Source organism: Microtus ochrogaster, chromosome 15 (assembly GCF_000317375.1).
Source record: "Microtus ochrogaster isolate Prairie Vole_2 chromosome 15, MicOch1.0, whole genome shotgun sequence".
Classification (NCBI taxonomy): Eukaryota; Metazoa; Chordata; class Mammalia; order Rodentia; family Cricetidae; genus Microtus; species Microtus ochrogaster.
The window spans coordinates 1721237-1737737 of NC_022017.1; the positions used below are offsets into that span (position 1 = coordinate 1721237).

General features: G+C 42.0%; 1 protein-coding gene across 3 annotated transcripts in view; it reads left to right on the forward strand.

Annotated features, from left to right (window-relative positions):
- Atf7 (activating transcription factor 7) overlaps positions 1-16501 on the forward strand; it is a 113610-nt gene that overhangs the window by 59063 nt on the left and 38046 nt on the right. For all 3 annotated transcript variants that reach the window (XM_005353801.3, XM_026782646.1, XM_026782645.1), the window contains exons 3-4: positions 6759-6855; positions 11960-12078. In XM_005353801.3, coding sequence (XP_005353858.1) covers positions 6759-6855; positions 11960-12078 — 216 coding nt within the window. The remainder of the gene's footprint in view (positions 1-6758; positions 6856-11959; positions 12079-16501) is intronic.

Genomic DNA, 16501 nt, shown 5'->3' on the forward strand with positions numbered 1-16501 from the left:
CTGTAGACCAGGCTGGTCTCGAACTCACAGAGATCCGCCTGCCTCTGCCTCCCGAGTGCTGGGATTAAAGGCGTGCGCCACCACCACCCGGCCCATTTTCTATATTACACTTTAGCGAGGCATGTTGATGCACACTCCTAGCACTCAGGAGAATCACTGCAAGTTCAAACTGTTAAGGTCTGCATGGCAAATTCCATCCAGGACTACAAACAAGACGAAAGTATTAACACTATTCATTGAACTTATCCCTTACAGTGCCCACCTCCTTTGCTCTATTCGCTGAGTCAGCTTCCTAAAAGAGAGAACTCAGATTCTTCTGTTACAAGATACAGGACTAGGAACCTTCCTAGAATTGCACCATGGAAAGTTATTCAATTAAGTTTTATTTATTTTGGAGTGTGTGTGTGTCGTGGTGTGTGCATGGAGGCCAGAGGACAACTATTACGAGTCAGTTCTCTGCTTCCACTGTGCGGATCCTGGAGAGCAAACTCAGATTGTCAGGTTTAATGGCAAGCACTTTACCAACTGCCCCATCTTGTAGTTCTGAAAATTGTTACTACGGGACGTCCAAGGAGCTAGAGAGATGGCTTAGTGGGTAAAAGTGCTTTTGCTCAAGCCTTTTTTTGCACAGAAGGAGGGTGTGGTTACACAGGCTTGTAAACCTAGTGCTGAAGGGATAGGACTAGGAGGAGCCCAGGATGTCACCGTCCAGCCATTCTATTTGAAACAGCAGGCTTCAGGTTTGTGGAATGATGTGGGAGTGATTTCTTATTAATAAAGAAACTGCCTAGGCCCCTTGATAGGCCAACCCTTAGGTGGGTGGAGTAAACAGAAGAGAATGCTGGGAGAGAGAAGCTGAGTCAAGGAGTCGCCATGATTCTCCCACTCCAGGCAGCCGCAGGTTAAGATCATTCCTGGTAAACCAGCTCTTGGGCTACATAGATTATTAGAAATGGGCTACTCCAGGTGCGAGAGTTAGCTGAGAAAAGGCTAGATATAATGGGCCAAGCAGTGTTTAAAAGAATACAGTTTCCGTGTAATTATTTCGGGTAAAGCTAGCCGTGGGGGCGGCCGGGTGCCAGGGACGCAGCCCCACTGCTCTTATTTCAACAGTGGAGAGATCTTTTCTTAAACAGAAGGTGGAGAGCAGTATAAAAAAATACCTGAAGTTACCCTCTGACTTCCACTTACAAGTGAGTGCACCTGTATACACACAAAGAAAACAAATAAATAGATAAATAGAATAAAAAATAAAACATGACAGAACTGAAGAAATGGCTTAGCTGTTCTCCTAGAAGACCAGAGTTTAGTTCCTAGAATCCATTATTGGGTAGTTCACCTGTAATTCCAGTTTCAAGAAATCAGTGCTTTCTTCTGAAAACACACACAGACACACATACACACTTTTTTTTTTTAAGGAACAACAGGAGGCTGAAGAGAAGGCTCAGCAGTTAAGAGCATGGACTACTCTTTCAGATAACCGGGGTTCAATTCCCAGCACCCACATAGCAGCTCATGACTGTCTGTAACTACAGTTGCAAGGGATTTGATGCCCTCACATAGACAAATACAGGCAAAATACCAATGCACACAAAGAAAGAAAACCAGGCGGTGGTGGCACACACCTTTAATCCAAGCCCTCGGGAGGCAGAGGCAAGCGGATTTCTGTGAGTTCGAGGCCAGCCTGGTCTACAAGAGCTAGTTCCTGAGCAGCTATTTACTGAAACCTTAATCAAAGGAGCAAAGGAAGACTATGAAGAGTATTTTTTTTTTTTTTACTTTTTCTGTCTTTTTTGAAGAGTATTAACAATAGGAATAGGGAGTAGATTTTTTTTGGCGGGGGGTTCGAGGCAGGGTTTCTCTGTAGCTTTGGAGCCTGTTCTAGAACTCGCTTTATAGACCAGGCTGGCCTCCAACTCACAGAGATCCACCTGCCTCTGCCTCCCAAGTGTTTGGGATTAAAGGCATGTGCTCAAGGAGTAGATTTTTAAATAATTTTAAAAGAAAATCTTTTGGGGAACCTCTCAACTTGTTTTAAATTCAGTGAAATAATCAGCATTTTTATTAATCTCGGGGTTTTTCTTTTAGTCACTCAATAATTTTTACTATTCTATTTAAGAAATTGCTTTCAGAAAGATTATTCCCTGAGTATGAAGTTCCTAATTCAATCCCTGGGACAAGGGTGGGCTTTGGTTGACAGACTGACCTAGAATTTTTTTTTTTTCAGTAGTGGAGAAAACCCAAGGACTCATGCATGCTAGGCAGATGCTCTACCACAAAGCTATATCCTCTAGCCTGTGGTCTAAGGAACTGTTGAAGTATTAACTTGTAATAATTAAAAGGAAATGGAGCTGCAGAGAAGTCTCGTGGTTAAGAACTCTGGCTGCTCTTGCAGAGGCTATCCATTCCATCACCCATAGGATAGTTCACAGCCATCTGTAAACTCCAGCTCCCGGGGATCCAGAGCGACACACATGATACACATGCAGTCAAATATTCATACACATAAAATAAAATGAAAACATTTTAAACTTTTTGGAAAAGTGAGAGGGCTGGAGAGATGGCTCAGTGGTGAAGAGCATTGGCTGCTCTTGCAGAGGACTCAGGTTCGGTTCCCAGCACTCACATGGCAGTTTACAACCATCTGTAATAAAAGAATGATGGTGGTGGAGACAGGGCCTCACTGTGCAGCCCTAGCTGGCCTGGGACTCGAGAAATAGACCAGGCTGGCTGTGGACAGAGGTCTGGCCTCCTTTGATTCCCGTGTGCTATGATTAAAGGCATGCACCACTGTCCTCAGCTAAGGAATATTTTAAAAAATATCCATCTTCCTCTTTTTCTCTCTGTTCTTCTTCTGAAGAGGTAGCCTCTGCCTCCTCTTCCTGTCCTTTTTCTCTTTCCTCTCTTTCTCTCTCCCCTCCATAACCCCCTTACCCTTATACCTTATACTCACTAAATAAACGAGAAAGAAAAAAAAGAGGGAAAAAATATCCAGGCTAGACAGTGGTGGCACACGCCTTTAATCCCAGCACTGGGGAGGCAAAATTGGCCAGATCACCATGAGATGGAGGCTAGCCTGGTTGCATCACAAGTTCCAGGGCATCCAGAAGAACCCAGTGAGAACCTGTCTCAAAAAAAAAAAAAATAAAAATAAATAAATAAATAAATAAAACAATAGCCAGATTGACACTTACTTTCAAGAAGCTTCAGTTAGCTGCTGCCCCCACCTTTTCCATAACTGACAAGAGCTGTATCAGAAACAGCAGAAGGTGGGAAGGTAATCAGAGTCAAGACTATGCTAGTGCCCTGCTCCTTAAAATTAACCCAGTAGACTCTTCTTCCTGAAGTGTACTATTAGGTCACAAGGTTTTGTTCTGTTTTGTTTTGTTTAACTCTTTCAGTAGTTCGGTGAAACTCAAGAGTGTGTAAGTTGAGTGTTCTCATCAGAGCGGTGGGGTCTGTTTTGGCTTACAGTGTTGCAGTCCTTGGTCAGTTGATCCCAGCACTGTGGGTTTGCAGTCAGGTAGAGCATCATGGCAGAGAAGACATAGTGAAGGGCACCATAGAGTAGAGACGCTTACCTCAGCTGTGGCTGGGAGACAGGACGACAGGTATGTGACCAGGTGAGTCAGTGGCATGCATCCTTTCTCCAATGAGGTGTTACTGTAGAAAGTTTCAGTCACTCCCAGAAATGCCATCGAACTACAAATCCATCAGTGGATTAATTTACTGATTAGTCAGAGCCTCTCCCTTTACTTCATTCATGAGCCTGCTGGGGGGTACTTCATATCCAGACTATACACAGAATAATGTTGTGTTTTTTTCTGCTTTTTACAAGATGATGTCTCACTATGTAGACCTGGCTGACCTTGAAATCATAGCAACCCATCTGCCTTTGCCTCTGACATGCTGGCACTAAATGTGAACAGAGAACACCACCACCCTGAGTTCAGAGTAATGTTTTGTTTCGTTTTCAAAGGCTTATTTATTTATTATGTATACAGTGTCCTACAGGCCAGAAGAGGGCACCAGATCTCATTACAGATGACTGTGAGCCACCATGTGGTTGCTGGAAATTTGACTCTGGACATTTAGAGAGCAGCCAGTACTCTTAACCACTGAGCCTTCTCTCCAGCCCCAAAGCAATGTTTTTAAATCCGTAAAATAAAATACACAGAAGGCTGTATAGCACTGTAAAGTGCTTTTCCTAGCTTACACAAGGCTCTGAGTTTCATCTCCAATATAACACACAAACACATGCACGCAGAACACACACACACACTGACACACAAAGGGGTAGGAGAAACGGGAGAGTAAGGGAGAGAGCTGAAAAATCTTAACCCAAAACAAAATCTGAAAAAAATTTAAATTTTTTTCTCGACTTCTTTGGAGTGGAGAGAAGGAGGGTTTCTAATGGAGGAGGCCTTCTTGATTAGAAGTCACTTTTCCAGGTTCTAGAGCACTGCTTTTTTTTTTTCAAGCAGCCACATGAAATTTCCTTAAATGCCTCTAGAAATACTTTCTTTTTTTTTAAAGACAGGGTCTCACTATGTATCCCTGGTTGGCCTGGAACTTGCATATAGACTAGACTGGCCACTATCTCACAGAGATGTGTGCCTTTGTTGCCTCCTGAGTGCTGTGATTAAAGTTGTGCACCACCACACCCAGCTTATAAAATACTTTTTAAGTGATTACTATAGTATAATATTCCTAGTACCTACAAGCCTATTTAATGTTATTCTTTATAACCACCATAAAGAATGCTATTTTCTCCATTGACAACTAGGTTCAACTGATTTCCTTTTTCAAATACATGACAGGTCCAGATCCTTACAGTGACTTTTTTAACTCGGTTAACAGACTATTTCTCTCCTACCCTATCCCTTAGGGGCAAATCTCTAATTGAAAAAGCTGGTGCAGAGGGCTTCTTTAGGGAACTTTCTGTGTCCGTTTTGTCCTAGATCTCTTTTGCTTGACCCTTGCTCCTCAGGCCTGTGTGCTTTACCTGGAAAGGATCTTAGTTGTTACTGATGGATTTAGGTATAAACTGGGTAGAGGCAGGCTCAGCAATTAAGAGCACTGGCTATTTTCCCAGAGGATCCTAGATTAATTCTCACCACTCCCATGACAGTTCACATGTCTGTAACTCCAGTTTCAGAAGGTCTGACACCCTCCATGCCCTCTTCACCCTCTTCTGACCTCTGGACACCAGGCATACACATGATATACAGACCTGTATGGGGGAAAAACAAGCATAAAATAATTTTATTTATTTACTTGTTTATTTGTTTGTTTGTTTGGTTTGGTTTTTCAAGACAGGGTTTCTCTGTGTAACAGCTCTGACTGTCCTGGAACTCTCTTATAGACCAGACTGGCCTCAGAGATTCACCTGCCTCTGCCTCCTAAGTACTGGAATTAAAGGAGTATGCCACCACCGCCCAGCTAGCCTTCTTCTTCTTCTTCTTCTTTTTTTCATAAAATAAAATTCTAAAAGGCTTTAAAATTTGGGTAAAATGAGGGAGACAAGATCAGTTTGATGTTGTTAGCTGACCATACGGGACCATACAGGACCATACAGGAGCTATGTGTTTGCTTTGTAAAGGGCTGTGGGAAGAGGGATATAGGTGTGCTATTGAGTGGTAAGTTACATATCTAATGAAAAGAGTAAAAACAAGAGTAAACAGTCACTATTTTTAGACACAAGACAAATTAGAATCATGTTTGGAAACCTGCAATGTCCAGGCCATTGCTGTGGCATGGATGTTCTAATGAAAGAACAAGGTCAATGACTGCAAAGGTCCTTTGAATTACTGCTATTCATGTGTTCCTTTTACCTCCTCCTTTTAAAAGAATAGCAATGTAAATTATTGTCCAGTAACTTTGTGTTAGTCATAAACTGGGGTAGACTGCCTTACCTCTTCACTGTTCTTACACTGAAACCTCTACCCAAATATCTGTAGCATCTCCTTTTCTCTCATCCTGCCTACAGGCTCCTCTCTACCCTTAATTTTTTTTCTTTTTTGTTTGCACTTTTAGTTTGTCTTTATACAGCCAGCAGCATTGTACTGGCCCCTTTATGGCTGCTGGAGCACAGGCAGACTGCCTGATGAAGGAAGACAACATTTGGCCAGTGGAGCTGGTGTGTGCCATTATTGCTGGCCATTGGGCCTCTGTCATCTACAGTTCCTTCCTGGCTCATTAAAACCGTGAGCCAAATAGCCTCAAAGGCGCCTGCTGCAGCGCTGTGGGGGCCAGGAAGTTAAATGATTCTCCTAATCCTGCATAATTTATCTCCCTGTTAGTCCCTCATAAAATTCTCTAGTTCAGCCCCACCACAGAGAGCTTCGTTCTGAAATTTCCTGTTTTTGTGATGACCACTGAGTTCCCAGTCTTTTCTTCTCTCTTTATCGTTATTATTAAAAACCGTTTTGCTCTTGTTTACAAGTTTACCTTAATGTTTTTTTCATGCTTAGACAATACCTCAGCAACAGTCTGTCCACTTGCCTTGTTTGTGCCTGACTATACAAAGTGGTTGGTGCTGTGGTCTCTCTCTCCTCTCCTCCCTGCTTTCATCTCCTCTATCATTTCCATCATTTTTCCTCTTTCTGTTCTTTTTCCATTCCCTTTTTCCAGGGACCAGTGTCATTGTAACACGTTACCCATTTAAAAGAGCACTGAATGGCGGAGGGGTTGGTTTGGTTTGGTTGTTGCTGTTTTCCCCCTCCTCTTCTCACTTCTCCATTTCTGTTTCACTCCAGAGATTTACAAACGAGGACCACCTGGCAGTCCATAAGCACAAGCATGAGATGACACTGAAATTTGGCCCGGCCCGGACGGACTCGGTCATCATTGCAGGTATTTGCTTCCCAAAAGTCACACGCTTTGCTGTCAGCAGTCAGTTAAGATTAATTCCAGGATCCAAATGTCCTAGGAGCTGCACTCCCTTTCTCCCGTCAAGACCCCTTTTGTGATCTACATTTAATCAAGAATAGGTGGCACTAACAGTGCCCTGGTTCCTGCTGCTCCTTCCTTCTATTTTTAATAGTACACTTGTGTTCTGTAGCTTGCGAGAGTAGTTGATTTGAGATTTTATCTTCACTTTTTTTAGTCTATTCTTTCCTTACCTTTCATTTATCAGGATTTTGGAAGAGCTACAGACAGACACCACTGACATTTCTCCTTATCCACAGTGGAAGAGCTGAACAAAAGAAGGCAAAAAGTCGCTTTAGCCTGGCCACTTCTCCTCCAACGGGGATTATCAGTTCAGAAATCAACTTCTCTTGTGAACTCAGACACCATTGAGGGCACATTTCCAAAACACAAATAAGACATTAAGTCCCTCTGACTTTCCTAAACCAATTTGGGTGATCTGGAACCTCTCACCAGCTGCACCGTACACAGGGCGCATTCTTAGTGCTTGTTTCCAAGCCTGCAGTAGTTCCTTTATGCAGCTTGCAGCTAGATAGATGTGCAAAGCAGAGTGGGTTTTTTCTTTTGATACTATAAGAGCTTCTAATTTAACCTATGCCAAAAAGATTTAGCTTAATATTTTTAATCAGTAGTGTATTTCATTGACGGTTATTACATCAATTAATAAACTAGTTAAATTATAATTTTACTTACTTACTACTTGTAAAAGTGTTACCTTAGACATGGAAAAGGAGACAGAACCTCATCTTCCTATTAATGCTTATGATGAAAAAGACTTGCCCTTCTACATTTCCTACTCCTTATTAATTCAGCACTATTGAATATTCACTGATCTACTGTGTGGGCTAGTTACTTTTCTAGGAGCTTATAGATTTATGATTTGTAATCCCTGGGAAAAGGATATGAGCAGGGACAGTATCAATGACTTTTTTTTTAAAGGCAGGATCTCATTGCTCTGGCTAGCCTGGAATTCAGTATGTAGACCAGGTTAGCCTGGAACTCTGCCTCTTGAGTGCCAGAATTAAAGGCCTGCCCCACCACACCCTGCTGTGTCTATTTTATATTATGAGGGCGGGGAGTACATGTGAGTGCAGGTACCAGAGAGGGAATCAGATCTCCTGAAGCTGGAGTTACAGTTGGTTGTGAACATCATGCTGTGGGTATAGGAAACCAAGCTAGGGTCTTTTTGAAGAGCAGTATGCACTCTTAACTACTGAGTCACCTTGCAATCCACCCCTTTTTAGACTGGATCTCACTGTGTAGCCCAGATATACCTTGAGTTTGAAATTGTCTTTCAGGGGCTGGAGAGATGGCTCAGAGGTTAAGAGCACTGGCTGCTCTTCCAGGGGTCCTGAGTTCAGTTCCCAGCAACCACATGATGGCTCACAATCTATAATGAGATTTGGTGCTAGAACACTATATACATAATAAATAAATAACTCTTTTTTTTTTTAAATTGGCTTTCGCTGGGCGATGGTGGCGCACGCCTTTAATCCCAGCACTCGGGAGGCAGAGGCAGGTGGATCTCTGTGAGTTCGAGACCAGCCTGATCTACAAGAGCTAGTCCCAGGACAGGCTCCAAAGCCACAGACAGAGAAACCCTGTCTCAAAAAAAAAAAAAAAAAAAATTGGCTTTCATTTATTTCCTGGAAGCTGGGATTATAAATGTAAGGCACTGTGTTTGACAGAGAAAATTTTTTTTTTTTTTTTTTTTTTTTTTTTTTTTTTTTTTTTGGTTTTTCGAGACAGGGTTTCTCTGTGGTTTTGGAGCCTGTCCTGGAACTAGCTCTTGTAGACCAGGCTGGCCTCGAACTCACAGAGATCCGCCTGCCTCTGCCTCCTGAGTGCTGGGATTAAAGGCGTGCGCCACCACCGCCCGGCTGAGAAAATGTTTTTTACTCTGCATTTAGTTCTGGAGTGCTCAAACCAATGCATGGGACTTTAACTTTCCTGTGTTAGCAAATGATTGTGTCCCCTGTTAAGACAGTATGGTATGCCGTATATATCCCAAGCTCTCATTGGACCCTTGAGTGGGCTGTAACTCAGGTCTTCACTGCAGCGACCGAACGTGTCTCCTAAAGCACCCTCTTCCCTGTTACGCACTGGTACCAGTGTTCTCAGTCTTAAGTTGTTTTATTTTTTTCTCCAAATCTTCTCTGTTCTAGTCCTTTCATTTATCAGCCAGCGTTCTATCACTGAACAAAACTTGAGAAAAAAATCAACTTGTAAGTAGAAAAAGTTTGAGCAGGGTGTGATGGTGCATCCCTGTAATCTTAGCACTTGGGAAGTAGAGGCAAGAAAAGCTAAAGTTCAAGACCATACTCAGCTACATAGCAAGTTAAAGACTAGCCCGAGCTATATCAGACTATGTCAATAAGGAGAGAGAGAGAAAGAAAACAAGAGACAGAGAAATGGCAGATTATTTTGGCTCAGTTTTGGAGGCTTCTGTCTGTGGACAGTTGGCACATCACAGTGGTGAGTGTATTGAAGAAAATGCTACTCTCCTGGTTAGGACACCAAAGAGAAAGAGAGCAAAAGCCCACAGTTCCTTTCAAGGAAATGCTCCTAATAACTAAAATTTCCATTGGGTTCTAGCTCTTACAGGTCCTGGGAGCCAGCATTTCACGCACGGAGACTTGGGCAGCACACAAACCATGTAGTCTTCTTATTGTCCCTCCTCCCATTGTGTTTGTCTCTCGGATGCTGCCTCACCGGCCTCAATGCTCTCATTCTTCCCCACCTTTTACATAGCTAGCCTTTATATTCTGTTCTTATGCTCACAATCTCTCATTATGTTTTCCCTTTAAGGTTCACTTAGACCTGGCTTTTCAAACTTTCCATAACCTATCCCCATGGTACTTACCCAATTTTATATGCAAGTTATATGCACAAAGTGATGATATTTTCACCTAAACATATTTTCTCCTAATCCATGTGTGATGACTATTCCCTGCCTTTATGCCTTCACCAGCATTATTCTCTTAGCTGTTAAAATTTCTCCTCTCTCGACAGTTCCAAAACCATTTCCAGGGCTTATCTCAAGTCCTGCTTGAAATCTTTCCTAACAGCCCTAGTAATTAATGTGTACTTATTTTTTTATAGTAATTTTATTCTGTACCTCAAATAGCACTTATTTTTGCAGTGTAGTGCTATCTACATATATTAGTTTTATTTCCTTACCTAAAAAGCATTTTCTTAATTCTCTAGAGAAAGACTTATGTTGGCCTATACTCTTATCTTCTCTCCACGTATGCATTCAAGTTTATGGATGTAACACTAAAACATTCAGGATTCAATAAACACTTAGGAAATTGATAGCAGACTAAGTTTGTTTATATATTTGCAGATTGTTTATTTAGAAACCAGAAGCTGAACGTTAGAACTCACCTGGAAGATGAGGAATTAATACAAGGGAGATTTCTTTCTTAGTTTTTTTTCTTTCTCTCTCTGCTTTTGTTTTTGTTTTTCAAGATGGAATTTCTCTATGTAGCTTTCGCTGTCCTGGAACTTACTACGTAGACCAAGCTGGCCACAAACTCAGAGATCCACCTGCCTCTACCTTCTGAGTGCTGGGATTAAAGGCGTGCGCCACCACTGCCCAGCCAGGGGAGATTTTAAAGTTAAATCAGAAAATGATCATAGGCAGCAGTATATAAGAGGAGCTTGTCTGACTCAAACCTGAAGTCTCAGAGTTGTTCTTCTGTCACCACTGAACCTTTACTTGCCCCTTGTGTCCCACTCGGGTTGTGATCTGTGTGTCCTCACTGAGTGTGCAGAGTGACTTTATCTGTAGCCACTCAAAGCAGCCAGAGGCCCTTTTAGAGCTATTTTAGGAGGTAGTGGTGATTTTTCTAAACATTCTGGTTCAGAAGGGTATTTTAAGTTTTTAAAAAGAAAAATGTTTCCATGGAAATCACACTGGACTATTCCCAATTAATCATGCTACAAGGAACAATTTTAACCTCTAGGTCTTTCCTTAAAATATAATTGAAACATTATTCTATCAATCAGTCTAGTTTCGAGTAGAAGATGAATCCTTGAGGTGATAAGCACATCAAAGAAAACCATCATAATAGAATCAGGGGCCCTGGGAACAAGGCTCAACTTTAGGAATGCAGGGGAGAGAAAGACAAGCTAAGATCTGAAGGTGGAGGTACTAGAAAAGTTCCTGTAATTTATGAAGAGGTTTCACCTCCTTAAGAGCAATGAAGCCAGTCTTTGTGGCACATTCCTGTAATCCCAGCACTTGGGAGGTAAAGGCAAGAAAACTGTAAATTCCAGGATAACCTGGGCTTTTCTCCAAAAAAAGAAAAGAAAAAACAGAGGCAGTATATTGAGAAAAAGTTTTGCATAGCCCCTGTGGGGATATTTTGACCAGCAAATCTAAACCAAATAGCCTGGTTTCCGGAATTTGCTCTGGGCCCATGTCTCTATGAAATAAACCCTATTGTTTGTAATTTCCTTTTGTAACTCATGATATTACTGTCTTGTTCCCCAGTCCCTAGATTTGCTTAGAATGGAGTTCAGAAAGGAACAGACCTCAATGAAAGGCAGGCCCCATTCCTTATTAAGTAGCTTTAGTGAGCAAACACAGCAATCTGGTCCTCAGTTTGTTCTCTCTGTCATATTTTAACACCCATCTGTTTCTGTCTACTCACTGCAGACCTGGCAGGATGTTTGTTTAGAAGGGAAACAGTGCTTAACTTTAATCTTCAAATCTACAGGTTTCATGAGTCTTTACTTTCATGAATGGTTTCTTTTATTGGGGTTGTGTTTTCATTGGGGTGAAATATTTAAATCCAGAATTGAGAGAAGGTGGGTATGTGGTTAGTCACACAGAACATTGTCCTGTCTTCCCCCTGCTGGCCCTGAGACAACACAACACAGACAGCCACTGGTAGCTTAGAACCACCATCCACCCACGAAAACTCCAAAAGAGCTCTTCTTCTCCAAATACAACCTCTGTTCCCTCTCGTTTTAATCTTAAATTAAAACTAAAACACATTTCCTTTTCTTTTTATGTCTACAGATCAAACGCCTACTCCGACTAGATTCCTAAAGAACTGTGAAGAGGTGGGGCTTTTCAATGAACTAGCTAGTTCCTTTGAACATGAATTTAAGAAAGCGACAGATGAAGATGAAAAAAAGGTAAATGTGGCTAGAAAGAAAAGCTGGCAGTGGTTAGACTCAGGCTATTTTCATTGTGCCTTGAAATTTGCTCGACTGATTAAAGTCTGGAATCATGGGGTTAGTTCTATAAAATCAGACAATACTCAGTAATCCTAGCCATTCATCCAGGTCTTGTAGGAGCAAGGGTGAGATGGGTCTCGCTGTGTAACTGGGGATAGTTTCTATGTCACTTTATAATCCAGCTTGTGGGACCCCCTTGCTTCATTGTATTAAGGCCTGGGCTGTTACGCTTATCTGTCATCTAGCATCAGGTGGAGGTCTAGCTTTGGGTTCTGGGGTCTTAACTAAGATCATATTTACTTTTCTGACAGTCCCCTTAGTAATCTATTTGTTTCCCATGTAAATATGGCTGGGGGCTAGAAAGGTGGCTCAGTGGTAAAAGTGCTTGTTGGTCTTACAGAGCCCCAAGTTCAGTTCTCATCACCCATGCTGGAGATCTGACACACACTTCTAGCTTCCTGTGGAATGAATATACACATATTGAACACATGAACAATAATAAAAGTTTTGAAGAATATGAATTGGGAGGTTGAGGTAGAGGATTACAGAACATTCCAGGTCAGACCATGCTATATAGTAAATTCCAGGTCAGCTTGAACTACAGAGACACTGACTAAGGCAACCAAACAAAAGTATGAGTTACTCAGATTTTATTAGGTATCTTTTTTTTCCTACCAATTATCTTTGTCGGGGGTGGGGGTGGCTAGAGATATAGCTTAGTGGTAGAGTGCTAACCCATGCAAGGGCCTGAACCTCCACACTCCCACCACCAGTATAAGGAAACAGGCACCGCTGTCTGTAAACTGATTGTTTGGGTAGTTTATTTATCTATTTAGGGTCTCACTGATATGTAGCCCTGACTGGCCTCAAATTCCTAGACATCTGCCTACCTCTGTCTCCTGGGTGCTGGAATTACCGACTCACTTGTTATTTTTATTCAGTTCTCCAGCCAACACATGTGTTGAATTCCTCTTTTTTGTTTCTGTATGTAGGGTGTTGCATTCAAGTAGCTTCCTAGCACTACTTAATAATTCTGCTGCAGCCCTTTAATACACTTCCTCATGTTGTGCTGACCCCAACCAAAAAGTTATTTTCATTGCTTCTTCAGAACTTTACTACTGTTAGGAATTGTAATGTGAGTATCTGATATGTAGTATATCTAATCTGCAAACCCTGTGAAAGGGTTGTTCAATCCCCACAGGTTGAGAACCGCTGACCCTAGGGCATTAGAGAAAAATGTTTTCAGCTGAGTGTGATGGCACACCTCTGCATTTGGCACACTTAAGAGGCCAAGGGAGAAGAATCACAAGTTTGAGACTCTGTCTGAAACTAAAATAAGGTTGTTCTCTTATGATCTTGCAAAGGTGATGGGTAAAAATAAACAAGTGTAGTCTTGAAAGACTTCAAAGATTCTTGTATAAAAGAAGGATTGCATCCCAGGCATGGTTGTACACAGTTGTAATATTACAGCATTCAGCAAGCTGAGGCAGGAATATCTTAAGTTTGGCTGCGTAACAAGTTCTAGGGTACATGGTAAAACTATGTTTCAAGCTGAGCAGTGGTGGCACACACTTTTATTCCTAGCATTCAGGAGGCAGAGACAAGGCAGGCAGATCTCTGTGATTTTGAGGCCAGCTTGGACTGCAGAGCAAGTTCCAGGACACACAGAGGCTACACAGAGAAACCCTGTCTCGGAGAAAAAAGACAATGTTTCCAAATATATATATAATTTAGAGGACAGCTCAGTTGGTAAAGTGCTCACTTAGCACACACAAGTCCTCAGCACCTGCATGAACTAGCCTTGGTGACACACACCTGCAATCCTGGCATTCAGAAGATAGAAGCAAGAGGAACAGGTTAAAAGTCATCCTCAGCTATATACCAAATTCAAGGCTAGCCTGGGCTACATGAGACTCTGTCTCAAAACAAGAGTGTTAAATATGGAGAGCTGGAGAGATGGCTCCGTGGTTCAGAGCTCTTCACTCTTCCTGCACTTGCAGAGGACCCAGTTTTGTTTCCCAGTGTCCACAACTGCCTGTAACTCCAGTTCCATGGGATCCAGTACCTCTTCTAAATTCCTCAGGTTCCTGTACTCACGTGGTACATATATACACTTAGGCACATATACACATGTGAAAAGAAGGAGGAGGAAGAAAAAAACACTAAATTTATTTTTTTCTTTTTTATTCTTATTTTATATATTACATCCTAGCCACTAAATTTATTTTTTGTGGCCCAAAGATTGAAACAGAACAGCTATGTAGGAGATACCATAATGTTCAGATACATGAACATACTTAGTAAAAAAAAAAAAAAATACTGTGGTTAAGGACTGATTCCTTCTGATTCTAAGACACTGTGATACTGGTTTAACTTCTGTATGTTCTAGATTCCCAGAGAATCTCTTCATTTAGAAGACTAGAGGATAGTTCTGAAAAATCAAAATCAAAAGAAAGATAAGGAGCTTGTAGGGGAAAGAAATATGGAAAGATCAAGTTAGGTGTGGTAGAGTATCCCTGTAGCAAGAGGGTCACAAGTCAAACCAGTGGTGGTGGCACACACTTTTAATCCCAGCACTTGGGAGGCAGAGGCAGGCAGATCCATGTGAGTTTGAGGTCAGGTCTACACAGTGAGTTCCAGGACAGCCAGGGCTACAGAGAAATCTTGTCTCCAAAAAAAAAAAAAAAGACAAAAGTTGTAGGCCAGTCTGGACTACACAGCAAGACCCTGTCCAAAGTAGTCAGGGGAGGAGAATGATCAGTTTACAGCTCTAAGAGATCTAATGCCTCTAGCCTCCATAGGCACCCACATATATGTGCACATGCCCACACAGAGACACATACGTAACATAATTAAAAATAATAATAAATTTTTATTTTTTTTTTTATTTTTTGGTTTTTCGAGACAGGGTTTCTCTGTGGTTTTGGAGCCTGTCCTGGAACTAGCTCTTGTAGACCAGGCTGGTCTCAAACTCACAGAGATCCGCCTGCCTCTGCCTCCTGAGTGCTGGGATTAAAGGCGTGCGCCACCACCGCCCAGCTAATAATAAATCTTTAAAATCAGGTCTGTGATTACATTATACTTCAGAAAAGATTCCAATACATGTATATCAAGATGTATATTTTAATAATGCATGTACTTCATTATTGTGTGGTACAAATGAGGACTCAACAAATTAGAAAAAGTTTCCACAAGAGCAGCATATTTATAACTGATGCTACCATCCAACTTAAATTGTGAAAATATAAGATAAAGTATCACTGGTTCTCCTCATAGCTATCTATGAGATGCTTTTTCATGCTCTTTCCCGGTATGTGTGGTATATGCTCCTGTGCAGGTGTACTCATTTGTGTGAGTATATATGGAGACTAGAGGTTAATGCTGGGGGTCATTCTCAAGTGCCCCTCCACGTTTTGTTTTGCTTAAGTGAAAGAGAAAGAGACAGAGAAGACAGACAAAAAGAGAGTGAGTGAGTGTGTGTGTGTATACCTGTGTTCACATGGATGCACATGTATGTCATGGCCTATATGTGGAAGTCATGAGACTTCTGCCTTTTACCCTCTGAACCATCTCAGTGGCCCTTAAACCTCTATTATTATTGTTTTGAAAGAGGCTTTTGCTATATAACCCAGGCTGACTTGGAATTCTGTATGTGACCTAGGTTGTCCTCGAGTTCCTGATCTTTATATGTCAGCCTTCTAAGTGTTGGGAGTACATTTATACACCACCACACCTGGCATATCAAATTCAATAGGCAAATTCAAGAAAAATAGCTCCCCTGGACTGGAAAGATGCAGATAAGGCACTTGGCACCAAACCAATGATCTGATCTCAGGACCCACACAGTGACAGGGGATAATTGGAACTGGAGAGATTGCTTAGCAGGTAAAAGCCCAGGCTGCTCTTTCAGAGGTCCTGGATTTGATTCCCAGCACCCACCTGGTGGCTTACCATCTGTAACTCCAGCGCCAAGGCATCCAACACCCTCTTCTGGCCTCCTTGGGCACCAGGCACACAAGTGGTGCACAAACATGCATGCAGGCAAAACATCCATACATGTAAAATAAAATTTTAAAATAAGGAACAAAGGCAGGAACTGGCTCTCAAAAGTTGTCCTCCAGCTTCCACATGCACACCGCAGCACTAACTACACCGCGACACTACACTACACTGCAGCACTACACTACACCACACTACACTACACCGCAACACCACACTACACCGCGACACTACACTACACCACACTACACCGTGGCGCTACACTGCACTACACCGCGGCGCTACACTACAGCACAACACTACACTACACCGCGGCGCTACACTACAGCACAACACTACACTACACCGCGGCACTACACTACACCACAACGCTACACTACAC